The sequence below is a fragment of the Gavia stellata genome, chromosome 1, assembly GCF_030936135.1.
Source record: "Gavia stellata isolate bGavSte3 chromosome 1, bGavSte3.hap2, whole genome shotgun sequence".
Lineage (NCBI taxonomy): Eukaryota > Metazoa > Chordata > Aves > Gaviiformes > Gaviidae > Gavia > Gavia stellata.
The window spans coordinates 130,553,038-130,570,991 of record NC_082594.1 but is presented as its reverse complement, the minus strand read 5'-3'; the positions used below and the strand labels follow the sequence as shown (position 1 = coordinate 130,570,991).

The following is a 17,954-nucleotide window of genomic DNA, read 5'->3' as shown; positions in this document are numbered from 1 at the left end:
GTTTCAGATATCAACAGTGCTTATTCTGGCCTTTTTTCTGATGCAATAGAATTATATATTGTAACTAAGTAGAAATCTTTACTGAAATATTTTCTTCAATATTTTTTCAACGCTAATGCAGGAAATGGTTGCTCTGCTGTGGGAATTGTTTTCTGCAGCGAGGAGTCTTCAACTAAGGATTTAAATATGCCTCTCTTCCCTTTAATGCATTTAACCTCCGGTCTACAGAGTGGCAAGGTGGATACATCCTCTAAGTGTCAATTCATTAAAATAATCGCTTTAGAAAAACCACATGTTGTACTTTTCTGGTGCTTGGGCTTTGAAACACTGAAGAACCTACTGTTAACATCTGTTTTTGTCAACTTTGTTTTAACAACAAAATAAGCTTTTTGAGCTGCTTGGTTTAAAGAGGATTTAACTATGTTGACTGTTCCATTAGACCATTCCTTACACAAATTCAAATATAATTGTCTGAAATGACAGCAGTATTCTTACAGGATTTTGCTTCCATTTAATCTTAAGAGATTGCTTTAATGACAGGAATGAGAGCACATGCTCGTTGTCGTGGGCCAGAAATTCCTTATGCAGGACAAAGATGGGTTCAGAAGCTTTGGGCTGTTGCCAAGGAAGACAACTGAAAAGAAGGCTGTTGCTTCCACACCTGACTCCCTAGTCCCAGCTGTTTTCCCGGTGTTTTTGGGCCAGGGACCTGTTCCCGTGAGAGGAGAGGCTGAGGGACGTGGGTCTTGGGTGCCTCAGAGAGGGTGCGTGTATGTGTTTGAGATTATGAGCACTGGCGCTGCTTCCCGTGAAGTCGGCCTCCCAAGCTGTGATCCATTTCTCTCGAGATCTATGGAACGTGGATAGAAAGTTTTTCTGAAAGAGCGGAGTGTGTGTGCGTGCGTTACCCAAAATAAAAGATACGCTCCTGGGGGACAGAAGGAAATACCACTTATGTTCATGCTACTGGAACCGCTTTGAATGTTCACCCTTAGTTGCCAGGATTTCCGGAAAGATTAGTATGTTTTCTTAAATTGAAATTAAAAGCAATTTAGAAAAGCCTTAATTTTCCCCCTCTATTGTTAACTGTTGTATATTGTGCTACTTAACACCCCTCCTGCAGGTGATGGACAAAGATTTGCATTTTTTTGGGTATTGCAGAATTTTCACACAACTGCTTCCGATATTCACGTCGCTGGGGAGAGATGAAACTAGCCCTGCTCTTTTAGAATCTGAAGAGGTTATTTTGGCTAGCTGAGCCATTAAAAGCCAAAACCAAGGCTGTTTGTCCTTTGCGCTGTTCCCTGTTTATCATTTCAGTCTGTCTTTCTGCAAGGATGAAGAAGCTCTGCGAGGTAAGCCTGTGTGCTTGTGGCATGCTTGTTTTGTTGAAGCAGACTTCATTACCTTGCTTCGTTAATTACCGCTGTCTTTCACCTGTACAACATGAATAAGGTATACTCCTGCGTGCTGCTTAAACAAAGCCAGGTATTTTTCCAAGGAAAACCAGCAGTCTGTGATTTGGATGACTGTTTTAGAAGTTCAGATGTTGTCTTGGCATTTTATTTGATGCAAATGCTTTGACAAAAAGGTGAGGGTGGCACTTGGAAAGCCAATCCTGTGTCGGGAAAGAACAGCAATTAAAAATTGCGCTTGGCGCGTGATTACAGAAGCGGCAGTCCCCGAAGAGTTTGACGTTACGCGGGCGCGCAGCGTGACCAGGCGCCTCGGGCGTGCCGGGCGTCGCGGGGACCCGGTTCGCTGCGGGGGCACCGTCCCCGCCTGGAGCACCCCGCGGCGGCGCCGCTCCTGCCCTTTCCCGGCTCCCGCTTAGGCCGCCGCCGCCCGGTAGCGGCGCCGAGGCCCCGAGCCCCGCCGGCAGCCGCCAGGGGGCGTCGAGCCGCCAGCGGCCGCTCGGCGTCGGGCAGCGCGTCCTCCGCCGCGCGGGGCGGCGCTGGGATTTGAATGGCGCGGCGGGAAGATGGCGGCGTCACCCCTAACGGCGTCGCCACCGCCTCGGCCGCGGGGCTCCGCAGCGGCAGCTCGGGCGGCCCCGCCGCCTCCCGCGGGGCGGGGAAGGCTACCTCGCCCGGCCCCGCCGCTCCCTGTCGGCCTGTGCTGAGCCCGCCGCCCGGCCTCGACCTCTCCCTGCGCGGCAGCGGGAGCCCCGGCACCGCCTCGGCAGGTACCGGCGCAGGAGAGCGCAGCCCTTCCCTTCCCTTCCCCTCCCTTCCCTTCCCTCCCTTCCCTTCCCTCTCTTCCCTTCCCTCTCTCTTCCCCTCCCTTCCCTCTCCCTTCCCCTCCCTTCCCTCTCCCTTCCTCTCCCTTCCCTTCCCTCAGTCCCGCAACGCAGCGCGGGGGGAGCGGGGCTGCCCCGCTCGGCCTGGCGGCCGCTGGCCCGTGAGGCAACATGGCGCTGAGGCCCCTCCCGCCAGCGGCGGGCCCGGGGCCGTGCTGGAAGGGCTCCGCGGACCCCCTGAGCACTCCCGGCCCCGGCAGCGGGGCCTTTGCCCCGGGGGCGGCTCGCTGCCCTCGGGCGGAAGCACCGGCGCTTCGCCCCTTCCTTTCTCCCTTGAGGACAGCGGCTGCAGCTGAGGTACGGGTTTGTGTTAAGGAGGGTGGTAGCGTACAAATAGGAATCGAAGGATCTTCCTGCCCTATTCGGTGTTCAGTTGAGGAAGGTAAGAAAATCCGTGTCCCATGCACGCTTCTGAAGTCGGGCTGGTTTCATTGCATGTCATTTAACGGCGGGCCGTATTCTCGACTTGGCCTCTAGGTGCTACTGTAATACAACAATCGGTACAGCCTGCCGTTGGTAGAGGAGGCGAGGTTTCCCCGTGTTAGAAATTGATTCAAGAATACAGTAAGTTGGTAAAATGTACTGCATCTAGAGGCATCGTTTTTAGTGCTCCTGCTTGGTGCCCTGATACCTCCAAGCGCAGAGAAGTGTAGTAGGTTTTTTTAATATGACATCTTGCCTACGTATACGCGAGATGTTATATAAACATCCTGTGGCAAGATGTCATATAAAGTGGTCCTGCCACCAGCCAGGACCACTTAAAGTGATGCTGCTGGATGCAATACATGTTACCAGCTTACTGTGCTCTTGAATCAAGAGAGAAATGAAGATGTATACAGCACCAAGATATACATAACATCTGAAATCAAGTTACATAAAGTCTCATAACTTTATGCCTTCTGCAATTTTTTGTAACTCTTTAAAACATTTATATCTCTCAGCCTCTTCTCCAGTCATGTCACATCTTCGCCCTGGTGTGCTTATGTTCTGCAAGATACAATTTTGTCAGCTCCTGCAAATGGAGCTGAGCAAGGCAACATATTTCCATAGGACAAATCCTCAAAGACGATTCAGGAAGCGACACTCCTGTGTCCAACTGGCCCCGCATTCTGGAATGGTTTTCTTTCAGAGAAATCAAATGCCCAGTGCTTTCAACCAACAATGTGTATCTTCCTCATTTTGACTATTTCTTAGCTTTTTTTCTAGTAGGTGAAAAAGAGGTTAGTGTAGTGGTATACTGCTGTACATAGATCTTTAAGAACCCCTAAGGCACAAGTTTTCAAACTCGTGGTTAGTTCTAATCTACAGATATTCTTCAAACAGCAGAATCGTGTAATCCTTAACTCATTCTGTCTCTTGTAAGTAGTTCATTGGTTTTAACGCTAGGAAAGAAGCTTGAGATCTCATCATGTAGGGTTTTTTTTTTCCCTTTGTATGATTCCGAATCCTAATTCTGCCATATTAGTCACATTTTATGATAGACAAATCTGGTCTCCTCTAAATTCCCCTTGGGAAGCCTGGTCTGCTGACTGGCATACTGCTGTTTTCTCCTGATGGTGCCCAACTTCTTGTTTAGTATTTGTATAGTACTTTGATTATACAAAGCAAAACAAAGCTTTCAGAGCTAAGCTGTATCAGCTTTTTTATATATTTGTGCAGGAGAGAATGATCATACGCTAGTGACAGCTAAGTTGGGGTTAACCTCAAGATGGCAGTTGAAATTTTTAGTATGTTGAGCGTAAAAATACTGGCTGTTTATGCACGCTAGTATTTCTGATCTAGCCGGCCCTTATGCTGTCAGCAATGGTAGGAAGTTTCTTTTAGAATTTTTGAAGGTGCCGGTAGAAGAATGGGTACAGTAGGGTCAGTACACACAATTATTTGTTTTTCATCTCGATTTGACAAGGTCTTTCACAAAATGCTATTATGGGAGCTGTATAGTCATGGGTGATAGGGGAGGCATTACTGTGGATCAGAAACCTGTTTTCTGTCTCGGATATGGAAAGGGACAAAAAGTTGGAGTTTTCATAATGATTTGGAAAAAGGGAGGAGGAGGGGAGGGAAGAGGCAGTATCTGTAGCTGGCACAAAATTATTTAGGGTTATAAAGACAAGAAATAAGCAGCAAGGAACTTAATTAAGCTGGAAGAACTGGTAATGTGGTGAAGACAGTAATCAGTGTTGATAAACTCGAGTAACGCACATCGTACAGAGTAGCTTGAGCTGCTTGTTCGGTTTATGTTGTTTTTTCAATTCAGCCATAAAGCAAAAAAAAAAAGGCCGGGCAGTTCTATAATCTGTGAGGATTACTGAAGTGTCTGTAGCAATAATTTAAAAAGGAAACGGTCTGGATAAGGATGAGATGGCAAATACATTGTAGTACTGTTATATTAATCAGTGTTGAAACTCTCTGTTTGAGTCTGTATTTGGTAATGGCTGCTCTGTCTCAAGCAAATATCAGAGTGAGACTTTGGTGAAGGAATAATTTGAATGTGGAAAACCTTATAGGATGAAAAATTGAAAAAATGATGTCAGGAGCTAAGAAGAATGGTGAAACATCCATAGGAAATACTGAAAAATATAGGGAAGATAGTTTCTTGTTACCTTTTCTCATAATACAGGAGCTTGTAGAGAAGTTTGACCTTTACGTATGTAACGTAAGTGACCTCCAATTCAAGGATGATACGTGACTTTTTAATTTTTTTTATTTTCTCCTCCCAAAGGGCAATATCAGCAGCTAAATGTTCCTGAAGACCTATCAGACAAGTTGCTCCTTGCAAGCTGGGGTCTTCCCAAAGCAGTTCTGGAGAAATACCACAGTCTGGGAGTAGTACAGATGTTTGAATGGCAAGCAGAATGCCTAATGCTTGGACAAGTTCTGGAAGGGAAGAACCTCGTTTACTCAGGTATGGAAACATCTGACAAAACCAGTCCCTCCTAACTTTCCCAGTGCCATTTACAAGAACATATTGGTGCTGCAGGGTGCTGATCTGGCAGATAAAAAGGTCAAGATCCTCTTTTTTCTGGAGAGACCCTATTAAGATCTGTCCCATTGCTGTACCTCAGACCTGGCTTGACGGACTCCTTTCCAGATGTGAGGAAAGACTTTTTTCCCCATTTTCTCTCTTAATGTTCCTTTAGAAACTAGTAATTAGGAGTCAGTTAATGATGACTTTCTCTTTTTTATTACAGACTATGTCAATCAGGAACTGAATGATAACAGCAATGTTAGATATAAATATTTTTGAAAATTTTATTTACTATCTAATTTTTTCAGTCCCTTTATTGTTTCTTTTCACCTAGTGTAAGAGGGGCATGCAGAAGGAGAAGTAGGACTGGTAGACTAGAAATTTGCGGGAAATGACAACTTGGGTATCTATTCTCCATGGGAAGAAGGTCCCAGAGCAGCACTGGGAGGATGAAGAACTTAGAAGAGTGGCGGGTGATTTTCTTAGGCTTGGATTTGATTTTATTTGCTTGGTTCCAGAAGACTTTGGGCCTGATTGCTGGGTAATGGCTGTCCCCTGGCATCTCCTCCACAGTTTTCTGTGACTGTTAGATGGCAAACAGCAATGCTTGCCAACCAGGAGGGGTTAATATAGTTCTGGGCTAGGTCAGTAAGGTGGTGGCTGAGCTCTCCTGTCTAACCAAGAGGCTGTAGTGGGTTTTTTTGTTTGGCTGGTTTTTTATCCCTTTCTTACCTCTGAGCTGCTCTTGCTTCTGGAGCAGAGATAAGAACACAAGCCTTGGTAGCATGATGGAAGAGGCTAGAAGAGAAATACTTTGCAGTCTTCCTGACCCTTTATGGGGTTAACTGCAAATGTGGTTGTGGCTGTGGGAGAGGGGCATCAGTTGGAGAGCCCTGCCTCAAGTTCTTCAGTAACTGCTTGCTATCTTTATGATGCTTGTTCCTTAGAACTTGGGGTTTTTTTTTCAACTTTAAAAATTAACTTAAAAAAAACCAACTTTTTTTTTTTTTCCCCCAGCTCCTACTAGTGCTGGAAAGACTCTTGTTGCCGAATTGCTTATTTTGAAGCGAGTCCTGGAGACTCGTAAGAAAGCTCTTCTCATCCTTCCCTTTGTCTCTGTGGCCAAGGAGAAAAAATGTTATCTGCAGGTAAGTAGCATTCAAGGAGGGTAAATTTATGGGTTGTAGTTGTTGTGTCACATTTTTTAAACAGTTAGAAGTTTTTGCATGGATTTGAGGAAAAAAAGAATTGTTGAAAGTTGTTTCAGAAAGGATTTGTAGATAATTTAAAATTTGCTCTTGTTCAAAGTTGGAGATAAAAAAAAGAACGTTTTAGCCAAAAAGGGAAACTTGGAAAAATTTTAAGGAGTTGATTAAAACATTTTATTTCAGCTTTGACTTTTAATGCATTGTTACTTGCATTTATTCACAGATTTTATAATTTAAAACCTTTAAAGAAATTTTCTAATTCGTGTTTCTGTTCGAAAAACTAAAACTACAAAGGGAAGGTGCCAACATTATCTGAAAGGAACTTTTTATTTTAGCTTTGGGGTGTTGCACCAGAATTTTGTGCCTTTGATTTCACTTTGATTTTGCTAAAAATATATTCCGACAGGATATGGTGATGTCGTGGCTTCCTCACCCCAGCTATTTAAAAACAAAATTACAGTGAGAACAGTCTTCCTAAAACAAAAACATTTTTTCTTGGAAGACTTTCATATAAATTATTGTTTGTATTAGCTAATATGTCAAAGTAACAACAATTACTAAAACCAAATACAAAACCAGCAGGCGTTTTTGTTACTGTTTCTGACATTTAAGACATTTTCGGTGTTAGTAAACTGAGATGGTATCTTAACCTTGCAAATTGCTAGGAAATGTTACAAACTGACTGCAAAAGCTACTTTGTAGTGATTGATAATGGAGACATGCTTTTGCTTTAGTCTTGTAAAGCTGGATGATTATCGATGCTGTGTTCTACTCCTGGCCTAAGGTTTGGCTGAAGCTGCATGTACTTGAAATCATACGGTATCCTACCAATCTGGTTCAAAAATTTCTACCTTTTGTTAATGTGGCGTGTAATGTGCCAAAGCTGTGGCAGTGCAGTAATAAGCCGTGGAAGAAAAGAAGTCGTTGTTTCTTGACTTTCAGCTGGGAGATGTGACATTTTTGTGTTTGGGATCCCACATTTGGCTTTTGCGCTGATTTCTCAGGAAGAAGGCTCCTTTGTACATAACTCACTGGTATTATAAACTGTTGCACTGTGTGTTCTCTAACCTTAATAGTAAACGTTTTTCTGCAAAACAGTGGTCCCCATCTCTTACTCAGTTATGTATGCTTTATCCTGCAATGTATACTGTGTGGCTTCTGCTTTGGAAATAAAAAATGACAGTGGGAAAAAAAAAAGTAGCAGTAACTGGCTGAGCTATGGCTTTAATCTGTTTAGTTGGCATTATAAGCACTAGAAATTGTGTTTGTAGGATGCAGGCTTTTATGAGATTCCAACAGGCATTGGTCAAAATTCAGAGTTGTAACCTTGGCATGACATTCTGTATCCTTGAAAAACAGGCCCTGTTTCAGGAGGTGGACGTGAGAGTTGAAGGCTACATGGGAAGCATGTCTCCTGCTGGACGTTTCTCTTCCCTGGATGTTGCTGTCTGCACCATTGAGAAAGCCAACGGTCTAATCAATAGACTAATAGAAGAAAACCAAATGGACTCACTGGGTAAAATACTAAGGCTTGACCGTTGGGGGGGAATAAGGTTTCTTACATACTCCGAGTACATGTGAAATCATGGGATACTTTGTATTTGATCAGTTCTGTATGTGACAGACATGCCATGTAGAAAAACTGAACAATTTTTCTTCTTTCAGAGCACCTCTGATTTGGATTTAGGAATGCAGTCAGGACTGTTCTACAAAGCTCAGCAGCTGGGGAGTGAGTAGGTAGAAGCTGCAGGTTTAGTTTGTCTGTCATTGATGACAATCCATGGACAGTGATTAGCTGCAATAAGCAGTGATTCCCATAGCTAGAAAATGTCTTCTAATTAATTAAATTGAATTAAAGGTCTGGGATATGTTTGAGTTCAAGAATGTATGTATGTATGTATGTTCGTTTCTTTGGAACAGAGGTAGTGGCATCCATGGTTTATCTTCACTTAGCTCAAGGAAGAGGAGGAATTGAGTTTGGTGTCCGGATGAGTGGAATAAATACACAGAACTCCTCTGGGTAGGCATGGTGACCAGAAGGTGTGGTGACTAGGAGGGCTGTGACATTCATTTGTCTCTTGTAGTTTGCTCAAAAGCCCTCTGTCCTTGTAACGTAGACTTCTGGGTCACTGTGGCCCTGATGGCCGCTAGATAATGGTGGTATTCATTTAGTGTTTGGGAGGAGATACAAAACCTGAAGAAGCCCTATGTTTCTACTGTGCACTTGGAGAGAGCCTTCTTTTTCCAGTCCAATCAGAAGTTTGTTCTTTTTGTTTCCCTGCTCAGTAAAGCTATACCCAGTTATATTTTATACAGTAATCCCTCCCATTTTCACTCTGGCCTGTGACGTAGCTGGTTGCTATTTTAAGAATATAAAAATTGGAAAACTAGATGAGTGTCAAACTGCTCTGAGACCTCCACCTATGAAACTGCTGTTCCATGTGCATCTGGTGTCATAATATTCTGCAGCATTGTATGCCAGAAGAGTTTTTTAAACATGAGAGAGAATAAGGGAAATAAAGCCTTGCAGGTTTTGTCAGAGCGTGAGGTCATGGGATAACACATTCACACTTGGATCTGTAGGGGCTGAATCACCATGAATGCTTTAGACTGCCAGTGGGCTGGAAGACGAGTGGATGACCGTGGTTGTGCAGCATTTTAAATTCATTTGAATTGAGGCTCCTGCAGTCCAGCCCGATTCTTGAATGTATATCTTCATCCCTTCCCTTGCAAGAGAACAGGCAATCATGCAGTTTGTTATTTTGATAGATAGCTACTTACTTTGGGGTTCTTTTATTCATTTTAAATAGGGTTAGTTTGATCCTAGGTCACCACACGGTACAAGCTGTACTGCCAGCATAAGGCAGAGAGTGGGGTCATGATGTCCATGTTTATGTTGGCTTGGATGCCTTGGAAGCATACTCAGTATACTAAAATGTATTGTTTAATGATATAATCTTTCAGAAGCTAGAGATATGCCAAATCCCTTTGGTTGGTACCTCCATTCCATCCCTACATTTTGTTGTGCTCTCTAAGATGAATGTACCTGAGAAGAGTCATATAAGTATAACCAGCCAAGTGATTACAAGATTTGAGTTTGAATATGTGTCCTCAACACTGATACCTCCTTAAAGCGTGCTGTTTTTCTTTCACCTTTTGAAAACACCTCTGCTGCAACCCTCCGCTTTGCTTGTGTCTAATATGACTGTATAACTGAAATAAGGGTAAAAATGTTTTTTTTTCTTGATATGCTTATTTGAAATTAATTTTTAAATTAAATTTGAGTTTAAAAATAATATTTAAAGTAAGAAATTGACAAATTTTCTATTTGGAGATAAATTCTCATAAAAACTTCAAAATACAAGCATGAGCTGAAAATGCCAGTTTAGCTGTCACCTAAAGCAAGCTTGTCTGAAACTGCAAGATTGTACCTCGTCTTCTAATTAATTCTAAATTTAGACCAGTTCGTAACGAGGGTGTTTTATCTTTTGAGATGAGTTATTGGGAGATGACTGCAATTCTGGCTGGATTCCATCTCAAGCTTGAGCTGTTCCTTTTGTTGATGTCAACCCCCTGCTGATAGCTCACGTTGCCTTTGGAAATTGTTGAGAGAAGCTCAAATCTTCTGCCTGGCAGAACTCTCTTTGTTGTATGAAGCAGTGAAAAGCAATTTTGTGTTGCTAATTATTATATAACGTATGTCAGTTAACATCCAGGTACACAGGAGATGATTTTCCTTTTGTTGTTCAGCCTCTTAACACTGATGCTGAAGAAATTTTTAGGGAAGTGGATTAGAGAAGAATCTGCTGCCTTCTCAACGTGTCAGCTGGGAATGGATTTGTCATGTGCTGTTGTGATACTGAACTTGTTTCTTTTCTTGATTTAAACTTGAAATTAAAAAAATTACTAGTTTAATTGTATTTAAAAGAAATTAATCAAGTCTTCCCTGCCTGTCATTCAGAACTTTTTAGTTTTAAACAGGATATGAACTTAAAGCAGCCTAGGTATTCTACAGTAAACACGTATGATACCTTTCAGGTACTTTTTAGTAGGTTTTTTTCAACAGTCTTCTAGGGACACACCTAATTTGCAGACAGAAAGAGGAGACTGAGGCTAGCCTCCGTAGCAATGCAGTATGACGAAATTCTGGCCCCGCTTGCACTCCTGAGCTTGTTGTTGAGTAGAAAATACCATTGCATGCTGGGACCTGTAGTCCTCCTTGGCTGCAATTCCATTTTAAGATGAGGATAGCTGTGTGAAAAATACTGTTTGCCTGATTGCTCCTGCTGTGTTATCCCCATGGGTGAGTTCTGAGTACTGCCTGAATAGAGGAGAGGACTGTGCATGTGTGACAGTAAGGTCTCACCAGCCTGCAGACTGCCAGGGTAATACAGTACAGAGGTTTAGCGTGGGTTTGACTATTTATTATAGCTGAGTTGCAGCAGAAGGTATAGAACAAGTGGCTCATACAGCAAATAGTGGCATTCCCTGTGCTTTGGCCTGTAGGTACCATTAGTGTTCTGTGCTTCATTTCAGGAAGCAAAATGTGTTGCTGCTTGGCACAAAGACTGGAAAGGTAACTTGTCTGAATTTTACTTTGGTAGATATCTGATTACACTGTCCTGTCTCAGCTGCTGGAAGAATTCAGCCAGGCTGTTGTACGGGGAAGCAGGAAGAAGCTTCTTCTGGTAGCTGAATAAATATCTATTTGGTGACCAATGAATTACCATTGTTTACAAGCGAGCACAGAATAGAGGAAGTACAGGAAGACAGAGGAGCTGGGTGGGTGGGAGTTTGTAAAAGAGGCTGATGAAGAAGTGCAGCACTTTTTTCTAACTTAAGTGGCTTGAAAGAGAAGGGGGTAGAAAACAGACAGAGGGAGAAGGAACAGACGTAGGAAGGAGAGAAAAAATATGAGAAGGAAAAATAGCGTTGAAACAGATAATATAAGGTCACATTTGCCCTTAAGCTCCTGCTATTTTAGTTGCACCAGGAAGATGTTATAGCTGTACCAAAGATGAAAAAAGAATTCCACAGCAGCAGAACTAATGAAGCTTGGTGTCCTCTATGCCCTGCCTTTTTTTTTTTAATTTTATTTTTTTTTAACCTTCCTTCAGCCTCTTCCATGTCCCTGTGACCCTGTCAGCTGGCCAGAAAGGGTACATACTGCTGCTAGTTGGGATGTGTGCAAGAGCTGTGCTGAGTGGCTGAGCTGTAGTGGCTCTATGTTTTCTCCTCAGGGGAGACCCTAATCTGGTCTGTTGTCTCCAGCTGCTGATACTGGGAAAGCTTTTTAGACATTATTCTTTTCAATATTTCTACACAGGTGGCTAATAGATTAAAAAGTCATTTGCAGGGGGTAGGATGACAACAGAGCAGTCATGTAAGGATTTTTTCATTAGAAAGCCAAAGCTAAATAGTAGAGCTCATTCAGGTCTGGTTAGTGAGAAAAGTTATAATAGGAAGCAGGCTATGCCAGTGTAATTACATCTGCTCTAGGGTTTTTTCTAACATTACTGTATTAGTAAAGAGTAATGTTTTTAACTAAAACAGTGATGTGAACAAGCTTTTCACTAGCTCATTTGGGTGCCGGAATGTTCCTTTCCAGATATTCTGAAGCCTGGGTGTTTTTACTTGCAGAGAGGTTACAGTATAGATCCTGCAATACTGTTTCATGTGGTGGCCAGTCTAACAACTCAAACTATTTATTTTTATTTTTTTAAAAGCTGATTGTGTGTGTGTGTGTGAGGTTGTGGGGGGTATGAAATGTTATGACATTGATCATGATTTGTCTCTCTTGGAAGAATCAGTGACAGAAGGAAGCCATAGCGGTATTGGTAAGCACAGCTGGATTTGTGAATATAAATTTCAGTTCATCATGTGCAATATGAAAGGATCAAGGCTATCTGTTCTTAGTCTGGAGTTTTGTCAGATATAACCTGAGTGCTTCTCTTTATCAGGAGTGGTGGTTGTGGATGAGTTGCATATGCTGGGAGACTCTCATCGAGGATATCTGCTGGAACTCCTTCTGACCAAAGTTAGATATGTTACAGAGAAGGCTGCAAAACGGTGGGTAGACCAGGATGTCTGTCTTTTAATGTTAAATTATGGATGGCTCTAAATATTTTGTTCTCTGGGTGACTGGAAATTTGGGTTAGCTCCAGGGTTTTTATGAGAGTGATGACCTAGACTATTTTGGTTATTAAGTTCTCATCAGAACACCTCTCAGGGGTCTGCCATTGTAGTCAAAACCTCTTTTCCTCATGGTTTTCAATTTGTGTGCTACCATGGGATTCATTCTCTCAGCAAAAGAACTAAGGCTGAAGCTTTCACTTACTTTTTTAGCCTATTTAAATTTTTTTACAAACTTTGGATTTCTTTTAATGTTTTTGCTAGTGGACTTGCCCTGCTTAATTTTTCAGTGTTTCATGGAATGGGGTATTTATCCTACTGAAACATTCAGCTATTGTGGAAGAGTGGGCATGCTGTTAACTTGTCAACGGTAAATTGATCAGAAGACTTAAGAGGATGTGCCAGTATCCTGCTTAGTTAACGCTGCTCAGGGTGATCTGTGGTTTTGCTTATAACGTGATAGCTTACTGGTTGCATCGTTTCTTGCCTTTAGCCCAACTGATTGGCCACTGGGGAACAGATTAAATGTTTCAGAACAGCTTTAGAGGCTTTTAAGAATTCAGTATCTAGATCCCCAGCACCAAACTGCTGCTCCATAGTGCCCAAACAGACAAAGGCAAATGGAGGAGATGGTGGATCAGTCTTAATCTTCACTGGTGGTGCTGAGAGAAGAGTCAAAGTCAACTGTTCTGTTAGCACCAAAAGCCAGATTTTGCCAGTTTTCTCTGCTGCTTCCCATCTTGTGAGTTGTACCAGTGCGGGGCTAAGCACAGACTACTTATTTAGTTCTGGGGGAACTGCCATTTCTACATTGGCTCTCCACCAGACATTTTAGCCAGTATTTCCCATCCTAATTTCCAGGATCCAGCAATGTTCTGGGTCTAATCACCTCTGACTTTTTCTCTTGTTCTCCCCGTAATTCCTGGAAGCCAGTACACTTCAGAGCAGCATGAGTGGCTTTGCCACTCCTTTTACCTTGGCTTATCATGTAGCTGCAGCACAGATACAGGACTGTGCTCTTGCTTTCCTCCCTTGCATTGAAGGAGCAGGAAGAAGAAAACATTTGTCAGGGAAAAAGGGACAGATGCGTCAAGGAATGTTCCTGGGAAGACACAATACTTCAGCCTTCACCATATAGGTGCTGGGGCCCAGATCCTTCATCTCTCCGTCATGGTCAAGTTGACAGGGGTTCCCCGTACCACTTACTGACATGAAGGAGGTGGCCATTATTTTTGTTTTGGAATCCACTTGAGATTCCTGGAGTTGAAGACCGTTTTTTCTCTCAAACATCCTCCCAAGTCTGTGGTGCCTTTTTTTTTTTAATTTAATGGGAGCCACTTTATCCAAATTCTTTAAACACTATCCAGCCTGACTTATTATCAGAATGACCAGTGCTTTTAAGAGCTTTTTAAGTAGTTGGGGGGATGTCCCACTGAAGTATAAGGCTGTGTCTTTGCATCAAGACAGTCTTCTCTGATGGCTGTTGCCAACGTGGATACCTTTACTTCTCCATAAGGCTTTTGCAGACCCAGCCAAAATTCTGCAGCAGATTTTTCTCCTTCCCAGTCAGAGAGAGTGTTGTGGAACTAGTATATTTTTAATCCTTGAAGGTCAAAGTTTCTTCAGGGGGGAAAATCTGGAACCTAGATGGGGAAGCTGTACTAGGAAATGCTTGAAGAGCTTGGATAAGAGAGTCTGCCTTTGCACATCTTCCTTATTTCTGTCTTGTCAGTCACTGCCCGTTTTTACTCTAGCTTCTGGGTAGTCTTGTTTCCTCTGTGTTGTCTTTGCCAGGATTACCAGGATCTTTCAAGAAGGTTCAGGCTGTTTCTGAGCTCACATTGATTTGTCAGACCTTTTTCTTTTTTGAAGTCTCAATTTCTGGCTCAGTGAAATGCAAATGAGTAGTTTTTAAACATAGGCTTAGGAGCATAAAAACCCCCTATTGTGTGGATGTAAAAGCCTGAATTAAAATACACATTTGGGTATCTAATTTAATGGTTTGTGTTTTCAAGTCTGTTAAGAGTCCATTACTTCTCACTGCCTTTAGTGGAAGCTGCTGTTCAGCACTTTGAGAACTGAAGCTGCTTTCTTCTTTGCTGAACTAAGAGCTTTGGTTCCCAACTCTAGGAAGACCTTAGTCTAGCATTATTTGTCCTGAAATCAAAACAAATGGAAGTGTTTTAATTAAGGCATTTAAACTTAGAAAGACTGCAGTGGAGACCGAACCATTCCTTTATTTCCATGTTTTTGTTAATGGCAAGGAAATAGTTGATTTATTTATTTGTTTTCAGTTTTTCCAAATATGCAGTCAGGTTATGGCTGTTGTTATGTAAAGAAGCTTAAAGTTTAGGTTCAAAATGACAAAAACTTGAATTATTTTTTATCAGTGCATGACCTAAAATTGTGTTTGCTGAAAGTAGAGTATGGCTTGTTTCTGTTTCAAGAAGTTGAAAAAAAATAGCTTTGCACTTTAGACCCTGGAAGGAAGTAGATTGAGTTAGTTTTTCTCAATGCCATTTTCCAGAACAGTAGCCTGTGTTGTCACTAACTTTCATTTTCTTTTAACAACTTCCAGACAAGTGAAGATGACCGGTCCCGGTTTTGGTGGGATACAGATAGTAGGCATGAGTGCTACTCTCCCTAACTTGGGACTCCTAGCCTCATGGTTAGATGCAGAGCTGTACTGTACGGATTTTCGCCCTGTGCCCCTCAAGGAGTGGGTGAAAATTGGCAGCAACATTTATGACTCCTCCATGAATTTAGTGCGAGAATTCCAGCCCAAGCTTCAACTGAAGGTAACAAAACTCTGAGCAGTGGCTTTGGGTTAACATGTTTTGTACAGCTAAAGTTAAAAAGACAGCTACAGGTCTGTTTGGTTTTTGTTTTTGTTTTTTTTTTAATAGGTGACATTCCTGACTTTATTGTTTACTTCATAGATTGTATGCTCAAACTAAGGACAAATTTTTTTTCTTTTCTGTCTTCTACTGATTTAAACAAGAAACAAAACACACGCACACTCATGAAGTTCTTGAAGTTTCTTGAATCTGACTTGAAGATAAAGTTGACTTTGCAGCTATCTTGTTTCTGAGCACTCGACAGGTATAAAGAGTTTGATTCTCCCCTTACCCACCACCCTATCTTGTGTCCTGGAATCTACTTCACTTTCATAAATTAAGGTAAATATTTTCTGGTTAGGCCAAGGAATTTGCATTAATCATTGGGAGAGTATATTTGCATTAAAATCTCGTATTGAACCTGCTTATGTTAAACTGCTAAATGATCTAATTTTGTCAGTGATTAGAAGGCAGATGTCCATCCTGATTCTTCTGCATCTGTTTTCAGTATTTAGTCCTTTTGTGCATTTGAAAAGGATATGAAAGTTAAGAGTAACGTACTATAATGATTTGGAAGAACCAAATGGGTAGAAATGGGAAATTTGCACCACCTACTTGTAGGTTCCTTTTCTGTGAAGTCTTTGAAGAGTGAATTCTCTCCCCAGTCCTTTCAGCTGCTCTGTGTAATACTAGTGTAGTAGTTGGACAATATGGGCTGAATGCCAGCAATATTTTGGAATGTTTTGCACCTAGTTGTGCGCAGACATTCTGTTGTCAGTAGCATGGTGGCACAGCGAAGAAAAAGGATCCTAGAAACAAAAGGAAATGTTTGTGTCAAGAATATCTGGAAGCTTGCTTCTATGTGTTCATGTTGAGAAGGTGATGTTGCGTCTCCTTTTCTGGATATTTTTCGAAGTAGTTGCTTTTGACAGGTACTAAATTAAGTAAGAGAAAGAGCTAAACTTACGACTCAACAGTTTAAGGGAGTTGGCTTATTTTATAAGACCAGATGATCCTCTTGGGCTTGAAATCTATCACTGGACCTTCAGACTTCTGTTCTGTTCCTCAAACTGGACCAGGAAAGGCAACTTTTTGACCTCGCCACTTCCGTTGAATTTGGCTGAATCCTTACCAAGCTTTTGATGTGTATATGCAGTTCCTGCCATTGCTGCCCTGTTTTCACTTGCATTTCAGTGCTTTTTATTTCTCACCGTACACCTACCTTTTTTCTCTTCCTCCTTTGGCCTGCTTGCTGGAAGAGAATCTGGCTTAGTCAAGCAAAACAGATCAGTTGCAGGAACTCTCTTAGGATCTTAAAACCGAAAAGGCAAGCTGTAAACAGTAGGGGTTTGCATGCACATCCATATAAGTATCCATAAAAGCCTTCCACTGCGCTCTGAACACTTGCAGTCTTTGGTCAGCAGTGCTTGCTGGGTGTGTCTTATTGGGGATGCTCACACTACTACAACTCATGCTTTTGATTCAGACATCCTAGTTGATGAGTCTTCCTTAGTTGCTGTAGAGGGATGTTTTCCCTCCGGGCTCTTCCTAGTTCTTCCCCACTGCTGTTAGCCACGACATGGAGGTTGCAGTGATTTTTTTTGTGTGCACTGGGTGGCCTTCACTCAGGAACAGATTTATGAAAGCAAGACGAAACACCTTGGGTTTGTTCATGGGTAGGTATAGGGCTGTCCTCAGCAATGTGGTCATACTAGTCCTTGGACTTCCTAAAGCAAGACAGAAACTAAGGTAACAGTGCTGCATCTTACTTGTTTGCTCCTCTTTCTGACTTGAAATAGAAGATTCCTACTGTGACACAGAAGAATGACAGCATTTACAAACCTCATTCAGTGTGAGTGCCTTGAAAATATTTTGTCTCAATTCAGGGAGATGAAGACCATGTTGTGAGCCTGTGTTATGAGACTGTTTGTGATGGCCATTCAGTCCTGCTTTTCTGTCCATCCAAGAACTGGTGTGAGAAGCTGGCAGACATCATTGCCAGGGAATTCTACAGTTTGCAACAGGCTGAGAGTAAGAGAAAATAGTTAATAGAAGACTGTAGTATGCACAGTGCCTTTAATGAAATTTAATTTTAGTAGAAACTGTAAAAATATTTTTTTCTCTCTCAAGGTTCTGCAAAAAACTCAGGCCTTTCCCCAGTTGTTGTGGACAGAGAAGAGATCGATGAGGTTCTGGATCAGCTAAAGCATTCTATCTCAGGCCTGGACTCTGTGCTCCAACGTACTTTACCATGGGGAGTGGCATTTCATCATGCAGGTATTCCTGAATATCTTAGTCTTGAATTCTGTAATGGTCAAGTCATATGGGTTCTTTTGCTGTAGTTAGCAGCAATTTACCAGTTGCTTTTTGACACCTTCTGCAGTTTATGAGTGAATTAAAAAGCCTTGAGAATCTCACAGTTAGAGGTAAACTTGAAATTCTTTTGTTGTGGCCAAAGACTTTAATTCACTAATAGTGATGATAAATCTTCTCTCTGCTGTGTTGGATAA

General features: G+C 42.1%; 1 protein-coding gene across 1 annotated transcript in view; it reads left to right on the top strand.

The window, feature by feature from the left end:
• Nucleotides 1-1,965: 1,965 nt before the first annotated feature.
• POLQ (DNA polymerase theta) overlaps nt 1,966-17,954 on the top strand; it is a 52,847-nt gene continuing 36,858 nt past the window's right edge. The window contains exons 1-8 of the mRNA XM_059821120.1: nt 1,966-2,185; nt 5,022-5,204; nt 6,285-6,415; nt 7,835-7,991; nt 12,436-12,544; nt 15,186-15,405; nt 17,331-17,475; nt 17,575-17,721. Coding sequence (XP_059677103.1) covers nt 1,966-2,185; nt 5,022-5,204; nt 6,285-6,415; nt 7,835-7,991; nt 12,436-12,544; nt 15,186-15,405; nt 17,331-17,475; nt 17,575-17,721 — 1,312 coding nt within the window. The remainder of the gene's footprint in view (nt 2,186-5,021; nt 5,205-6,284; nt 6,416-7,834; nt 7,992-12,435; nt 12,545-15,185; nt 15,406-17,330; nt 17,476-17,574; nt 17,722-17,954) is intronic.